At 36.6% G+C, this 17,158-nt stretch overlaps 1 protein-coding gene across 1 annotated transcript; it reads left to right on the plus strand.

Moving 5' to 3' along the window:
* Positions 1–6,616, plus strand: LOC102714504. The gene is made up of 6 exons (XM_006662875.2): positions 1–211; positions 352–397; positions 1,328–1,469; positions 3,362–3,441; positions 3,953–4,056; positions 5,587–6,616. The coding sequence occupies exons 1-6, from the start codon at positions 62–64 to the stop codon at positions 5,623–5,625; spliced, it is 561 nt and encodes a 186-aa protein (XP_006662938.1). The 5' UTR covers positions 1–61; the 3' UTR covers positions 5,626–6,616.
* The last annotated feature ends 10,542 nt before the right edge of the window (positions 6,617–17,158 follow it).

Here is a 17,158-nt window from a genome sequence, read left to right on the forward strand (position 1 = left end):
CTTAGGAACGAGACAAACAGAAAAAAGAAGCGGGGAGGGAAAAAAAAGGCGGAAACTTTCCATGGCGGCCGAGGGTTCCAGCCGGGGCGGCGGCGGCGGCCGGAGAACCTCCTCTCCGGCGACGTCAGGAGATGGGGGCGCGGCTAAGTTCCTCTCCGGCTTGCCGTCGCGCGGCAATTTCATCTCGACCTCCGTCTCTTCCTCCAGTCTGGTACGGACGCCCAATCCCTGACTAGAGCTCCCCGCAAAATGATATCTTCTTTTTATTATTATTCTTTGGCGTTAAGAGTGTTCTCGATTCTCATGGCGGGCGAGGATCCTGACGCGATTTCTGGGATTTGATCTGCGCAGGGACGGCTCAGGGTGTACGTCTGCGAGCATGACACGGATCCTCCAGGTCAATGGGATTTTGACTCCTCAAGAAACTTTGCGTGCTGATACCTCAGAGCTCTCATTTCCGCTACCCTCTTAGGTTAAATCCTAGTTTGTAAAGGTAGCGGTAGCGTTGCTTTGTATGTGTTTTTAGGGTTTCATGTTTCCACTAGTATCTGTGAAACTAGAAGTGTTTTTTTTCTTCTTCTAGGGGTTATGTCTCTTCCCTTTAAATTAAGACCGGAGTAGATTTTAGTGTGCTAAAAGGCATGTATAAGTCTTGTTCTTACTGTTTAGGATTAGCTGTGAAATTTTGTGAAAGTGCTGTTTATTTAAAATGTCTGCAATAAGAATCTGTGTCAAGTTGCTCTTAGATTCTGTGCGTGCCTTGTGCAATTTGTTTTTTTGTTTTTCATCACTTCTGCAGACAAGGCAGTCTTAATGTCCGTTTAATCTTTTTCCACCTTCTGTTCTAGTTCTGTTGCATTGTGGTTCTTTGCATTCGATGTGTTCTGATGTATAATGAAACTCTGGTTCTTTGAGTTTATGCAGCGTCTACCTCTACCTTTCAATTTTCATTAATTCTTTTAGATTAAGTTTTGGTAGTTTAGTTGTAAATTTGTGATGGTTCTAGGATGAAACTACAGTAGATATATTACTGCAGAAATTTCTTCCATAGAAAAGGTTCTACACTTCTACCCAAGGGACTGCTGTTTCTGTTATATGTTGTATTATGCACAATTTAGGCTTAATGTAAGAAATCATGGATTTCCAGCAGTTTTACGGTGTTCTAGTTAAACAAATAAAAATGGAGCTTTGCCTTGGCAGTAGGTCTTGGCGATAGAGTTGGTCCAGAATATCACCTTGATGGATTGTTCACCTGTTTCAAATGTTTTGAGGTTATAATTTGCTGGATTAGTTATAATTTTAACTGTTTAATCTCTTTTCTGTTTAGAGGGACAAGTTATAAAGACAGATTCAAGAAATATTTTGATCAGACATCTCCAGCTAAAGAAAAAGGAGATGGATGCCAAAGAAGCCAAAGACACCAAAGATGCAGGTTCTAAGACTCAAGGGGATACCGTCAAATGGAAAAGGTAAACCTGCCAAATTGATAGTATTCGTTTTATAATGCCTTATTGGAGCATCTGTTCGTTATTAATTACCATGCCATTCCATTCATTTATATGCTACCACTGTTACATATGAGAAGGCGCATCTCTTGTGGCACTTTCTATTTCATTTAGTTCTGCTCTTGGTCTCTCACCCTTATCTTTTTATTTCTGCTTATCCTTATAAGCCAAAATTTGCATTTTCAACCTTAAATTTGGAGTTGATTTTGAGTTTTTTTTTCATCGTAGTTTATTTTGCAGCCTTTACTTTTAGATCACTAAGAGCCGAAGAACACGTATATAAAAGGTTTATTCACAAATTATTTTTTGTTTCCAAATATGCTATTTAGATTTTTCCCTGGAAAAGCCAAACAATGACCCCCTATATGGATATTATGTGATGCATTAATTTTTAGGGGTAAACCTATTGGAATCCATGATTTCAAATTTTCCCTGTGCTCATATTTATTATCCTCACTTCAAAGCCTTTCTCTTCCATGATTGATGTTTTCTAGGCATTTTCCTTTTCCTTTTTATTATTTGGTTTGATCGTATAATTGATTAATTGTGTATTCAAAGGAATTGCAAAATTTGCAAAACATTCAAGTATTGAGCTCAGAGTTTCTCCTTTGCTTTCTAGGTAAAAATCCTTATTTAGACAGGTAATACTTACTTAGGTGTCTTACAACACTCACTTCATCTTGAAGCATAGTGCAATGATGCTTATCCCTAATTCTTGAGTGAGTCCTATGGAGTTTGGAATCTGCTGTGTCAACCTTGTGGATTACTTTACTACAAATAAAGGAAGAATTAAACCAGATGAGCTGTTGCTATTCACAAACAAGTTATATTTTCCAAGACTTAGGCTGCGTTCAGTGGTGGGTTAGATATCCAGCGCGGAAAACATAGTAATATATTAGTACATGATTAATTAATTATTAGTTATAAAAAAATTGAAACATAGATTAATATGGTTTTTTAAAGCAACTTTCCTATAGAAAATTTTCTCAAAAAACATTCCTATAGAAAATTTTCTCAAAAAACACACCGTTTAGCAGTTCGGGATATGTGCGCGCGAAAAAGAGGGAATCTGGGTTAGTAGGGGGGGAACGAATGGGGCCTTAGAAAGCTAGTTCAGTTGGATTCTAACATTCTTTTCCGTAACATCTTGATTTATCCTAAAAGATGGGCGTGTAGCGCAGTGGTAGAGCATCCAGAAGAGAGGATGCCGACCCAGGCAAATCCAGGTTTTGCACCATATGAGGCTGAGCATGACCGTTCACACGCCACGTCCGGGAGGATTTTTCTGAACTTAGTTGAATGCCACGGTCCATCTAAATCTGCTGGTCAACTATATTTTATTTATCCTAAAAGACCAAGCTGGAGGAAATTATCCAGACACTTCTAGTATTTCTATTGGTCACTTTAAATACATTAGTATCTTGTACCTTTGTGTGAAGAACAGCATATGGTTTTTAGCTCTTTGAATCCTTTTTAGATCAAATATTTTAGTACGTACCCAATCCTAACCAGAGACGTAATATCCAATTTTGCAGCATTAAATTTGTTGAAACCTAGAAAAACATTTGATTTTTCCATTTATCGATTACAAATCATATGATATATTTGTAGTTCATCATGCTATAAATCCACACGTGCTTCAGCCATTTATTGAAGGAGTGATTTCTTTAATACTAATTATATGCTGATGCTGTGAATAACTTGTCCATTCAGTGATCTAGGATCCATACCAGCAATTTGAGTCATGCCTGCTTGTCTTGATGGAACTGTTTATTCTTCATGGTTGCTAATTAGTGGGATGATATGACCATACAAATTAGCTCTGGAAGTAATTTATTTCCTTTTTATTTGGCCAGAGTTGCTCCCAGCAGTTTGGATGGCCAAAGTTCATCTAAAAGGCCCAACTTGGGTGACTCCTCTGGGCTGTCTGCTGCTGGTAAGTGATATCATCTCAGTCTTTCAGTTTGGGCACTTGCAGAAATGTGTGATTTTTAACAATGCTAAGATATGAATCTAGGAATAATGTTTTATTTATTATTCCATTCTATATTATAAGATTTTTTGGTCCTACCTTAGATTCATCCATGGATCAAAGTATATGTTTTATAAGTCTAGATTTGTTAGTATTCATATGAATCTAGGAAAGACCATGACATCTTATAATATGAAACGAAGTTAATAGCATTTTGTTAAGGAAAAAGAGCGTGAAGGATATCAACTGTCCAGTTTTGCCAGAAGCCAACCCTTTCCGAACATCTACAAAAAAAAAATGGCCATAGTTGCCACCTTGCATGAGCTTCTTGCCATGATTTTACACTTGAAATTCATGAAGTGCCCAGTCAGGAGGAATTTTGCACATGCTTTAGCATTTTAAGAAAAGACAATAACACACCATGTACACGGTCACAATTCCATCCTAATAATTGTGATGAGCTTTAATATTGCAGAGGAAGCGACATCTGGATTTTCAAGGCAAATACTACAGTCCTTCACAGTTGAGAGGCTGCGTGGGCTTCTGAGACAGAGGGGCCTCATGACCAAAGGGAAAAAGGCATGCAAAAAATAATATTCTCATGTTCTCTTCTCGTTCTAAATTTAAGAAGCTTCACGCTTTTAATTCTGTGGCTAGTTATGCATTTGAATTTCTGCTTGTAAATTTTTTTAGGCAAAATTGGTTGTGTAGCATTGAAAGTTCACGATTTTATATTTATAGCACCAACAGTTAGGTTTGCTTTAATAGCACTGAAAGTTGTCCCTGTTATTAGCATTTCCATCACTTAACTGACCTTTTCTGCCATGGACTGATCCATTAGATGAAATGCCAAATCTACCCACCTTAACTGCTTCTTTGCCAGTAGCCTCTGCTGGCTTCTCTGTCTGGACACCAATGAGAGCACTTCGATGGCAAAGTAGCTCAGCTCTTGTCCAAGGGCACAGAAGAGGATAGAAAGGGAAGTACACAGCGATGAGCAGTTCCTGGGCAAGTTCAATTCAGTGGCAGCTTAACTGGGAGAAGAATGGATGGGGCTGATTCAGGGAGTCGCACCTGGGAAAACAGGATCGTTGCAAGCGTTCTTGATTCCTTGGAGCTTAAATGTCATCACACCTTCAATCTCGGTTGTGGCTGGCACGTTCTCAAGCTTGACATGCTTGTCCTCTCCGAGATTGCGAGAAGAAGATGGAGGCCTTGCTGAAGGTGTTGTACAGGATCTCCTACAAGATAGAGCAGGCTGTGGCGCTTGTGAAGGCTGGAGTTAGCAAGGGTGGCAGCGTCATAGATGGCTGGGATATTGAATGTGTGGTGAGGTTTGGCAAGCAGAGAAGGTGTGCAATCATTGTGGGAGAATGGGGTGGCCGGATGGGTCTATGGGGGTCAATTTAATCAACTGTTTGAGTTGAATAAGGGCAGTCTGATCAGAGTTAACAGAAACACGGATTTGGGTGACGGAATGCTAAAATCAGTAACTGAGGCAACTTCCGACTCTGTTAAAGTGAACCAGTAACTTTTGGCGCTATATATCTAAAATTCTTGACTTTCAGTGCTACAAAACCGATTTTGCCATTTCTTAAAACATCAGCTAAGATAATATGATACCCACCATGTTCTAAGTTTGGATTATTCTGAATATGTTTTGGAAACCTGATATTTTCCTACAAAGCTTCTAATTAATTAAAGAATTGGCCAATTACTACTATACATATTCCCACGATACTTATTTGTTGCATGGCATGCTCGGATTTTGTTTATGTCAAAGCTTCATATAATCTTTATCATTTAACTGCAGTACTGTGTCTAGTAAAGTATTTTGAGAACAGAACATAGAAGTTCCCAAAACAAACTTCTACTAAAGGTACTTGTGTTGCCAGTAGGTTGCTGCTTTTACTCTCAGTGGCAGCACATTGTGGTTTTTGCACTGTATTTGATGCCACATCTGTTGTTCATTCTTATGCATCACAAAAAAAAACATGTCCCCAAAGAATTATTTTCACAAAATTGATTATGCCTACACTGCTCTATCTAGGCTATATAATCTTTTCTGCAAGTGTACTAAATTTATGATATCTTTACTTCCTACTGCAGGATGAACTCATTGCTCGCTTAAGAGAGTCACAGGATTGATATATTAATAAGAGAAGCTTGTGTCCCGCTGTTTCTAGGTTGCTGGATTTCCTGGTCGCAATGTCAAAGCTTTGCTGGAGCAGAATGAGCATCAGCCTTAACCTGTTGGATAGATGCCAAGGCTCAAGGAGATGCAGTCACTTTGGTTGAACCTTGAGGACTTGTGTCTAACCAGAATTTGATTTCTTGGTACAAAGTTCCCAATTCATTAGTTTGCCAAAATTTTTTGTCTCGAGTTCCCTATTTGTTGTTAGGGCTTATCCGGTGCTTCAGTTGGTAGTGTAACTGGTAGCAAAGTTCCTGACTTCACAATAGTGCCATGTGTGACCAGAGCTAAGGAAAGAAATTTGAAGGTGAGCCCCAACTCAAAAGTGAATGGCACTATGGATCTGTTTGGGGGAGCTTCTCCCAGCTACAGCTTTTCCCAAAAGCCGCTTCTGCCAAAGCTGCCCCAAACGGTTCACACCTTCTGAGAATCTGTAGTTACAGATTTTGGAAAATGAACTAAAAATCTAGAAGCTGGGTTTAGGAGCTTTTCGATATTCTCAAAATCTGCCTACCAACCAGTTGCTTCTTAGAATCTAAAGCTTCTCAAACAGACCCATAGGAACACAGGAACAAGATTAAACTTGGCATATTATAATTTGGAAAACCAGAAGGGAATGTTTTCAATATCCATGATGCTGGAGATATTATTGTGTTGAGAAGATATGTGCTACTTTTGTATGGCTGGACTGAAATGGGCGATGGAAGTGAAATGTGAAGTCAAATTAGACCTGGTGTTACGTGCAAACATTTTTGAGCTATTCTAATTAGTGGTGCAACAATTACAATTTAGTCATGTTCCAATGGGCCATTTCGTTGAATGACCCTTTCTTTGTTCTATGCTTTGTCGTGTGATCAATGGAGATGGTCCAAAGTTAAATTAAGGTCATATGTCAAATTGTCGTTCTCCCTCCAATGTTTTGTTGATTTTAATTAATTCGTTTCTCTGTGCATAAACACATTTTTCTATAACTGATGGAAAAGTTTTACCTGAAACTAAGAAAAATAAAATTAGACGACAACAATGAATTCTGACTTAATTAATTATAAGCTGGCATGCATGCTATCAATAATGACAGTTTTTAGGGGGAAATAAAAGGTTCCCTTCTCCTTGGTAGTGTGTAGCTTTTGGCATTATCAACTGTTCAACCCCCTGTCAATCAAGTTTGTCACCTTTTTCTTTTGTATTGTGATTATTGATATTTTTCTATATGTCATGCATCTATGCAAACATTGGAGAGAGGACCATTGCCTTGATATTCTCATGTTGGCATATCAATCAGATTTGGCATTAAAACATAAAACTTTAGCTAAAACATAAAGCTGCCCCAGTTGGCATATCAATCAGAATTGTTTTGCTTCTGTGCTATTGAAAGCTTCAATGGATTGCCATCCCTGACTGCTGCATTCCAGCTATCTGCCCAATGGAAGTAAAATATGCTAGTGCATTTTTTTGCTTGATCTTGGAGGAAGGGTTACTTTAATGTTAGAAAGGAGTTTGACTAATGGTATTGCTTCACTTTAGGATGTGCTTAAAATATGTTGTCATGTTTTTAAAACTGTTATTGTCGGTGATTGACCGTGTAAACAGATAATCATTGTTGAAAGCAAACTAGGAGAGTGAAAATAAAAATGAGTGAATAATTCCTGTTTCCTCCAATAAGAATGGCTAAAATGATAGCATTTTGAACAAGGGCTGGGGTGGTTATTGACTGCTAATGACTGTTTTGTACACAACATGTACTGACTTGTACTTGTGTTTGTACTCTTTAACAGTCTTTAACTCTATTAAATGTGGGCAATCATGAAATGTTGGCCAGAGAACACAATCCAATAATCAAGGCCCGGGCTCATAGTTATTCCAAATAATGCATTTTGACAGAAAATTAACCTGAAAAATGAAATCTCTCTTGGACTTGTGTTGAGTTTGTGGTGTTGTGCCTCAGGCAGCTGGCGCCTGGCGCTGTTCTCTCCATGGAGTTTTTTTCCCCCTTTTTTAACCGTCTGCGTTACTCCTGCTCATTTGGAATATAATTGGCAGTTCTATTGTCGGTTTAGTTTCAGAAAAAAAAATGATTGGAATATCTCAATCTCAATTGTTAAGCAATGACAATTTTTCAACAAAGAAAAACATTTCAATCTGACTGTAAATTACTCTCCTGTACTTAGGCCGTGTTCGGGAGTGAGGAAAATGAGGTTAGTTATTCGGCATGAAAAATATAGCAATAGATTAGTACATGATTAATTAATTATTAATTATAAAAATATAAAATAAATTGATTTGATTTTTTAAAGCAACTTTTCTATAATCTTTTTTCTAAAAAATACATCATTTAGCAGTTCGGAAAACGTTCACATGAAAAACAAGGCAAACTACATAACTTATCTAGCTCAACTAACGGGGCCTTAAGACATTCTCAACCCATAACTATAAACTCTCCATCATCAAGAAACTAGTTATCTCATATGATAACTGTTATCTACACTACTCTTCGAATATAAACAACATTATTCCATACTTCAATTTAATGCTACTTATCTCATATGATATCTTGAATATTGTATAGAAATTATGTCTCATACAAGACATGGTTTCATTTCTTTTCCTTATTTATTCACTTGTCACATCATTTTTTATTCTAGATGATAACTTATTTAATGTTATGGACATCATCCTAGTCAGTGGGTTGGGAATGCCCTTAGTTCCCTTTTCATTCATTCCATTCCATGTTACTCTGTGAACATTCCTAATCACCCAGACTAAAACCACTCTTGTATTTTTGTATTTTCTCTAACCAATGAGATCACAACAAGCGCAGCCAAAAAACTGGCTACATCCACATACTGATCTCCCATGTGCGTTTTGCAGTTTTGACTGCATCCAACCAAACCATGCATCCAACACAAAACACTGTCTGTCTGCATCCTTTGCTGCTGCTGCTGCTGCTGCTGCCGTTTCAGGTTTTAAGAGTGGTCATCCTTGCTCAGACAAAATCGCCATGAACGGTCACTCACATGTAGGCATAGGACCGTACCGAACCCGACACCGATAGGATGGGGCTCCTCGTTCACGTAGCAACCTACTTACAATAAAACTAATAAGACTAAGAGCTTATATAACAATAGATGATCGGTTAGCTATTCACTCTTTAGTGTTTAAATACCAAATTCAGTGAAAGAATATAGTGATTGTAGTGATCTGATTAGCACCTAAGGTTTTGAGTTTAAATCTTCATACGAGCATGAATTCCAGGTTGGGTTATTTAAGGGGCTAGGTCTCCTACTTAGGCTAAGTTTTCTAATTAAAAAATAATAAAAAATGGATTATTTAAAAAAATAATAAAAATAGTTGCATATATCCAACCGGATATAGAGGCTGGTTAAAAATACCAAATTCGGTTGCTTTCGCTTTTCCAACGAATTTCAACTAAACCATTCGAAATGCAACCTAAGCAGGGTCACGTGTTTCAAGCCGGCTCGAGATGTTTGAAACTGATGAAATCCAAGCAGGGTCACGTGTTTCAAAAAATGGTTTTTTTACCATCCTCGAGAAGTATCTTGATATATCAGAAAATTTAGTATAAAATTCGGGTATCAGTATATTGTATATCACAATAGTAAAATTTTATATAAAAAATATGGTAGGTTAAGATATTTTTCAAGAATGATAAAAAAACTCTTCAAAAAAAATGTACATATGTGTACAGTTATTCTGTAGGTACCTATGTGCATCCAAATGCCCTTCCCAGCATAAATATAAATGATTATTTTAAATCGTTTATCAGAGTTTAAAGTTAACAAGAAAACTCTAATACCCTTACAACTTTAGTTGATTAGGGAAGATCACATATTTATATTTTTGGACAGAGAAAGTACTCTACCGATCTACTCTCTCTATAGAAAGCTCGAAATTATTATCGTCTGGCTTTTTTTATAAATAAAAAATAGTTTATGGATAAAACTTTTATATACGTGTTTTTACCGGTTTAAAACCAACTTAAAAAATAACTCCAATAAGAGAACTCTAAAATCTATTTTAAATTTAAGGATTAAAATTTAAATTTTGGTTTATAAGTATAATCAGAATCGAAAAGACGTTAACTGCTACAGATGAGCTAAAACAAAGGGTGGAGCCGGTGGGGCATCCTTGGGTTGGTTTTAGTGGGACAGTTCTTCCCTCTTGGGGTCAGGAATTCAGGGCCGTCGTCGCCTTTGGATCGTACGGGGCTACACCTGTACTGTGCTCACGCATGCCCCGGCATGGGAGGCCAGCAAGTGCATCTTCAGATTTTTCAGGTCCCCCCTTCTGCTCTCTTTGCTGTTGCTCTTGTTTTGTTTCATGATTAATGTTCACCGTACTGCTAGCTGAGCTGAGCACCCAGCAATGGAGCCAAGGGAATCTTTTGCTGGCCTGCTGTAGTGAGGACCCATGTGTTAGTGGGTGGAAGAGTCTTCCGTCCAAGATGGACTAGCGATGGTAATTTTATCCATAGGTTTGGGTATTTATAGGTACCTGATGGGTACGAGTATGGGAATAATTTTTTTTCTCTGGGTACACCTGCTCGTAACTCAAAAATCTAATGGATAGTAGCTGAATTTTTATATTTTACCTGTAGGTAACCTATACACGATCTCAAATACCTATTTTAGTCTATCTCTCATACCTATTTTCTATTGATCTATTAAAATCTTAAACTTTGATAAAATTATGCTAACTTGTTTATAATTTGCATTACTCTTTTAAACCATTGGTAATAATTTTATAATTTATTGGTTTTATTGCTCTTTATTTAATTACCTTTTTATTGATATATTAATCCTATTAAGCTCATTGGGTACCCACAGGGTATACCCGTGCCCGACAGACATGGGAATGGGTATGAATTTCTACTCGCAAATCCTATCAGGTATCAACCCAGCAGGCAAAAGTGGGTATCGGGTTGGACACGAACGTGCTCTACCTTTACCCGTACGCGACCAACTCATTGCCATACCTGGACTTGGTTTTTCTTACTGGCTAAATAACCCTGAGTTGCAACATGTTATTAAAAATATTAAAATTAAGTTCTATTAAAAAAAATTTAATTGGTGGAAACAAGATTGAATAGATTTATACCGTGTTTAAGAAGAACACAAAAAATCTTCTATCTTAAAAAATAGAAAGAAAAATAACATGCTTAATCAATTGAGGAGGTTTAAAGCTATACAAGTAGAAAGAGCATGTAGATAATTCACATATATATGTTGTACTGATTAATGGTCCACATGGCACACCACTACTATTGAAAGTTTTTAATGGTAGTATACATACTACCTTAATCTCAAAGAGGTTATTTTTATATTGATTTGTTTGTCTCATAAAGACTTTATTTTAAGCAATTATCACATTGGAGTTTAATAAATTAAGAACAAATACATTAAGATTTGAAAATGTACGTGATATTTGATAAAGTGAAGTGCATTGTAGTCTTTGTAGCTTCATATAGATATATGTGATATAGACAAAAATAAAGTTTTTTGGACGAAGGAAGTAGTAATTTTATTTTATTTTTTACGATTTAGGAAAAAAATCACAATCCAAAATGGCCGTGAGTTTGAAGACACTAGGAATATAAATATAAGCTTACTAACCAAGTGACGTATACATAGGATGGTATTACTTGTATTAATTCTTAACCACATACATGGCGCTATGCCACACCATGACCTGCTAGTATGAGACCTTTTTTTCCCTCTCGAACAAAGATTGCCACAGATTTTGTTCCGAATATTATCAGAAGATTCAAAACATCAAAAGGGAAATCAGGTACTTGCTATGCAGGTTATAGATATTACATACATGTACGGAGACACACATTGATATTTGATAGTACCATTTAACTAGAACGTTCAACAGACAAGTTGTACATGATTGGTTGTTTGTACCATGTATAATTAATATATCATCTTTTATGTTTGGTATCTATTGCATGCAATCAATGCATGAAGTTTTTCTTAAAAAAATGTTGCATGCAGCTTGGGAGTACGTGCCTAAGTAGTAGATGAACGGAGAGATGATGATTAAGTTTTTATTAATGATGGTTAATCTGACGTGTACGTATATAGACAACCATTGTCTCACCGTTGTACATGCCCCTATAGGTTCAAACGAGAGTTAACATAGTATAATGAATTGACTATAAGGTTGACTTTACTTTTTACCTCCTATCTCTTTCTCTCACGTATACGAGCCAACCCTTCTTCTTTTTTATTTTCTTACTCGTCCACATCATCTTATAGCTAGCTTAGTGCATGTTTAAAGGTAAAAACTATGATCGACTCTTCTCTTATCCACATATATAAAGTTAGAATTAGGGATGATTTCTTCAAATTAATACACCAGAATATTTTTTTATTATATTCCTTTTCTTTTTATTCACCTGATGCAAACAAATTTTCTTAAATAAATACTAAGAGTCAACGCTGAGCCGTTACCATCCAAACATCGACTTTTCTCCTTCCTCTCCCTCTTTTCTATATGGAAAGAGTCAGCTAATAACCGTGTTTGCAGTTGTCATAGCCTACTAGCTCTAACCTACCAAAAGTAAACTCCCAGCAGGTTGGGAGGATAGCTGCCCATACTCAACACCAATGAGTTTGTTGCAAAAAAAGATATGTCGACGCCTCGGTGGTCACCAGTGATCATGGGCAGTTAATTGGGTTCCTTCGAGATAATTTGTCATTTTTGATAGGTCCTAATTTTCACCCGTTAGAATATAACTGTAAAATTACATCCCAGTATAGATAATATTACACGTACGACGTGTTCTCTCACAACCTTACCTTAAACTGTTATTCCTTCGACTCGTAAAGGATAAAGTCATGTATGACACGACATGATGATCCATCATATATAGCCTGTGACCGAGGATTGGATTTGTAGTTGACAGAAAACCTATCTTTTTCAAGACTTATCCCTATCTAGCTAGTTGGCTACATGTTGATGTAAAATTCGCAATGTTGTTGTGTGAAAGTCATGCTAGCACACACAGAGACCTAGGAGATCTACTTAACTCAAGTGCAAGTCCTATCAATTTGGTTCAGGGCATACCAGTTAGTTTGATCCTGTAACTAATAAGATGAGAGCAATCAGACTGATCAGCTAAGAAGCCAATGATCGACAATATAATCGACTGATATTGATTGTATGTTGATAGGATGATAAAAGAAATTCATTGATGATAAACGATTTAAACAAATCCATATTATCATCGGTCATAATCCACTTAGACTTAATTATCCACAAACCACTCTTTATTAAAGATGTTCTTGATGGATTGGATCGAACCAAGACAATATAAGATTAAAACCTATAAAATTCAATCTATCAGACAGCTAAGCAACTTTACCGACTAGAAAAATAACATAACTAATCATACCAAATTACGAGAGATATTTTAAGAATAAAACTGTCTTGCCGCGGTTGCTACCATTCTTTTCTTATACTCAACATTTTCATATATCGATCGGCTTCTTGTCTTAACCGAATTCACTAAACAACCATACCAAATTTTGATGTTAACACTGCAATACATTCATCAGTTTTACTTGTGGAGATAAATGAGCAATGTCTCTCACGCCTGTGCTGCAAAAGATTGATAGGCCAAGAGAGTCAACACTAGAGAAGTCCAACAGCGGGCGACAATTAAGGTTGCTTCCACGCTATGAATAATGGTGTTGGCATTAGTTGCATGGCAAAATCATAGTACGTCCGTACGTGGGGCCAAGCCAATGTATAGGCACACAATGCAAAGCAATTAGGCAGCATAAATATGATTGCATGTTCCATGTTGCCTCCCATGCATGCAGGCGCAACAGAAGAAACCATCATATCGTCTTTCTTTGTGAATGTGGCCTGCCATTTTTTTTAATACACTACTTTATTTGGAGACCAAAAGGTTCAGAGAAATTCAGGAGGCAATTAACAAGTACTTGGTCAATCTCTGTTTGCGAGGCAGAGATCAGCTAGGGGTGATTGTTTGGGCGTTTTCTGAAAAAAAAACAAACAACATATTTACAAATAAAAAATAATTTGTAAAAAATAATTTTATATATGTATTCTTAGCTATCTAAAATCCAAGATTAAAAAATTAAACATCATGAAAAAACTCGAAAATTAACTTTAAATCTAAGGCTAATTTAGCTTATAAGCATAAACATAAGCGAAAAGATGGGATATGCGTTTAATCGGTAAGCAAGAGATCTGATTTTAGATATACTCTCTCCGGTTTGTTTATTTGATATCATTAACTTTTTAAGTTTGATTATTCATCTTATTCAAGAAATTTTGTTCAAATATGCAAAGTTATAAGCCATGCTTAAAATACCTATAACATTAAATCATATCATAACAAAATAATTGATAATTATTTACAATTTTTAAATAAAATAAATAGTCAAATATAATTGCGGGAGTACTCTATTAGACATACCTAAAACTAGAAACTCCGCGCATTGCAGCGGGAGATTCTAACTGACAATGGTATTGAACATGGTAATAAACCTGTGCTGAAATTAGAGATTTTAAGATTATATCGAGGAAGTAAATTACTATAACTAACACCCCATTGTTTGGCTTTTTCGTAAAAAAACCAAATAACATATCTGAAAAAATATGTATAAATACAAATTTTATATATGAATTCTTAGCAATCTAAAAGTAAGAGCTGGAAGATAAACTGTGATGAAAAACATCAAAATCAATTTAAAATTAAAAATTAATCTTATAATTATAAGAAAAAACAAAAAGATGGGGCTCCGAACAGATACGGGCAGTAGTGCAGTACGGATGTACTATTAGCCAATAGCCAGACTGTGCTTCACGAATTTTTTTAGAAATATTATCTTTTTAATGGAAATCACAAGATTAGAGACCACGTACCCAAAATCGTAAGAATAAGGGCCTGTCAACGGGGGACCTGTCGACACACCGCATATCGACAGGCCGCCTGTCAACATGCGGCATGTTAACAGGTGTCGACGGACCGCATGTTGACAGGCCCCATTTCCATGCCGCACCGATGCAATGTCGTACACTGGGACGTCGATAGGACCCTGTCGATCGTTGGAAAAAATAAACATAATGGAATAAAAATTATTAATTAATATGCAATTCCATTATGCTTATTTTTGCATCCGCTGAAACACTTCTGTGCGCAGCATGCACAACCTTTAATGAGATTATTATGTACAACAATGGTTGCTATGAACCATAACCACAAATCAAATTATTAAAATATTAGCTTAATTTAGTACTAAATTTAACACTAAATAATTTACGATACAACCAAACAGATCCCGTTCAAGTGATAAAACCATAATACAACTATATATTGATACAAGTTATGAATATCCTAATTATGTAGTTTTATATAGTGACATGTAAGGTTGCCAAAGTAAATAAGTACCATTAGTTCTCAATAGCTGTGAACTTAGCAAATATTACCGTTAAACCAAAATTATCAAACTGAATTTATAATATACTATAATTTTTACCTTGCTAGTAAGTTGTATGAACAGTCCGAATAACGATTTATCCCTACTCCTCCCTCTATAAGCATATTATGCTGAACAGGTTAATTATGATCACCAACAGCCTTTCCAGTATCTTCTAGTCTCTCTATAGGTAGACTACTAGAAAAAAACTGAAAAGACTTTTTGGTAATCCTAATTTACCTGTTAAACATACTCTGCTTGCTTGCTTCGAGGAGTGGAGCCTCTCCCATGGTACAGAAGGATTGAGGAGCGAAAGATTGTATGTTTCGCAGCGGTGTGAGCTCGTTGCTTTTATAGCGAGCGGCGCCGACAGTTTTTTATTTAATATAAAATTTTCAGTCATGTATCGTATTGCTGCTAGACGATAGGAGGGGTCCTGTCGACATGCCAACGATTGACAGGGTCCTGTCGACGTCCCAGAGTCCGACATGGCGTCGGTGCGGCGTGGAAATGGGGCATGTCAACATGTGGTCCGTCGACAGGCGTCGGTGCGCCGGGGACATGGGGCCTATCGACATGCGGTGTGTCGACAGATCCCTAGTCGACCTGCCCAACGTCGATAGGCCCTTATCTTACGATTTTGGGTACATGGTCTTTAATCTTGCGATTTTTCATTAAAAAATAATATTTCTACAAAAAATTTGTGCTTCACTATCATACACGAAATTGATTTTCTTCTATTTGATGTTGAGACCGAAAGAACAAAACAAATTCATGCTTACTAAGGGATGGAAAAAAATCAAATATTCTATTTATCTTTGATACTTCCTGAGTCCAAATTACCATAATTGATTATGGTACTGCAGCTGCATATATATAGGATGCTTAAATAAATCAATGCTGGACTCTCGTGGAGAAAATTAAGCCAACAGTGTCGGGATGGCTGAGACTTTGTTGTATGGCTGGCTAATGGACAAATAGTGACAGTGATTAAGAGCGTCGTTTTAGTTGAGAATAGTGTAGCACTAAAACTATTAGAGATCTGATTCTAATTATTATTTATAATATATTTGGATTATATTACTAGTTTTCTATTAGGTTTTTTAGTAATGTGCTATTAGGAGCAAGAGTAGGATTAGTTTCCTAATAGGATTCTACGATCGTTTCACTATTAGGACTCTTTGATTTCTCCTTATATATATCTCCTCTAAGCTGTATGGTAAGGGTGCGACGGCTCGGTGTATTCCCCTGCATTGTAATCATCATCTCATAGTGGTTATTATCGGTTGGCGTACGTGGATTTTTTCACAAGGGTTTTCACGTTAAATCTTTGTCTCGGGTATTGATCAATTTTCCTACCAAAAACAATCTGAGCTGATGGATTCTATTTGGGGCAATCCGGGGTGCTAAACTTTAATCCGGCGGATGAAAAATTATTGTGGTTTGATGTGCGCAGAATGAGAGAAGAGTAAGAACATATTTAATTGCGGTTAGTGATGACAAAATTTATAGATATATAGGATTGAATAGGAAATTAACTAGTATGTATAATTGTAGGGTGTGTCTAACAGTAAACCGGCATAGTTATATTTTTTAAAAATCATTCAACTCCCATCTATTGTCTCACCTTTTTTTTCTCACTAATTAATTCTCATATATACCCGGAGCAAGAAATCATTTTCGCCTCTTGTGTCAATCTCTTGCTAAAATTGGTGCAAAGATACCCAAGCGGTCTTGCTTAGCTACAGTGTGATCATACTGAGGCCAATAAATATAGATCTATCAGTGGTAAAGTATATCTTTTTTGCGCCTTCATACCACTCCCATGGTCTATGTTGAATTGGCAACCAAGCAAAGAGTTTGCATTTTTTTACAATGCACATGCCTCCTATGCATGTCAAGGGTTTTATTAATAATTGTGTGATTTTGGCTAGTATGTATAGATCTAGCACTCCATTTGGTGGTTTCTACAACTCTCTGTGTAGATTTAAGATCAAGAGAAGATGCTGAATGA

The sequence above is a fragment of the Oryza brachyantha genome, chromosome 11, assembly GCF_000231095.2.
Source record: "Oryza brachyantha chromosome 11, ObraRS2, whole genome shotgun sequence".
Lineage (NCBI taxonomy): Eukaryota > Viridiplantae > Streptophyta > Magnoliopsida > Poales > Poaceae > Oryza > Oryza brachyantha.

Coding starts and splice junctions, on each gene's coding strand:
- LOC102714504 (XM_006662875.2), top strand. CDS start 62: ATGGCGGCCGAGGGTTCCAGCCGGGGCGGCGGCGGCGGCCGGAGAACC. Junction 212..351: donor CCGTCTCTTCCTCCAGTCTG/GTACGGACGCCC, acceptor TGATCTGCGCAG/GGACGGCTCAGGGTGTACGT. Junction 4,057..5,586: donor TCATGACCAAAGGGAAAAAG/GCATGCAAAAAA, acceptor TTCCTACTGCAG/GATGAACTCATTGCTCGCTT.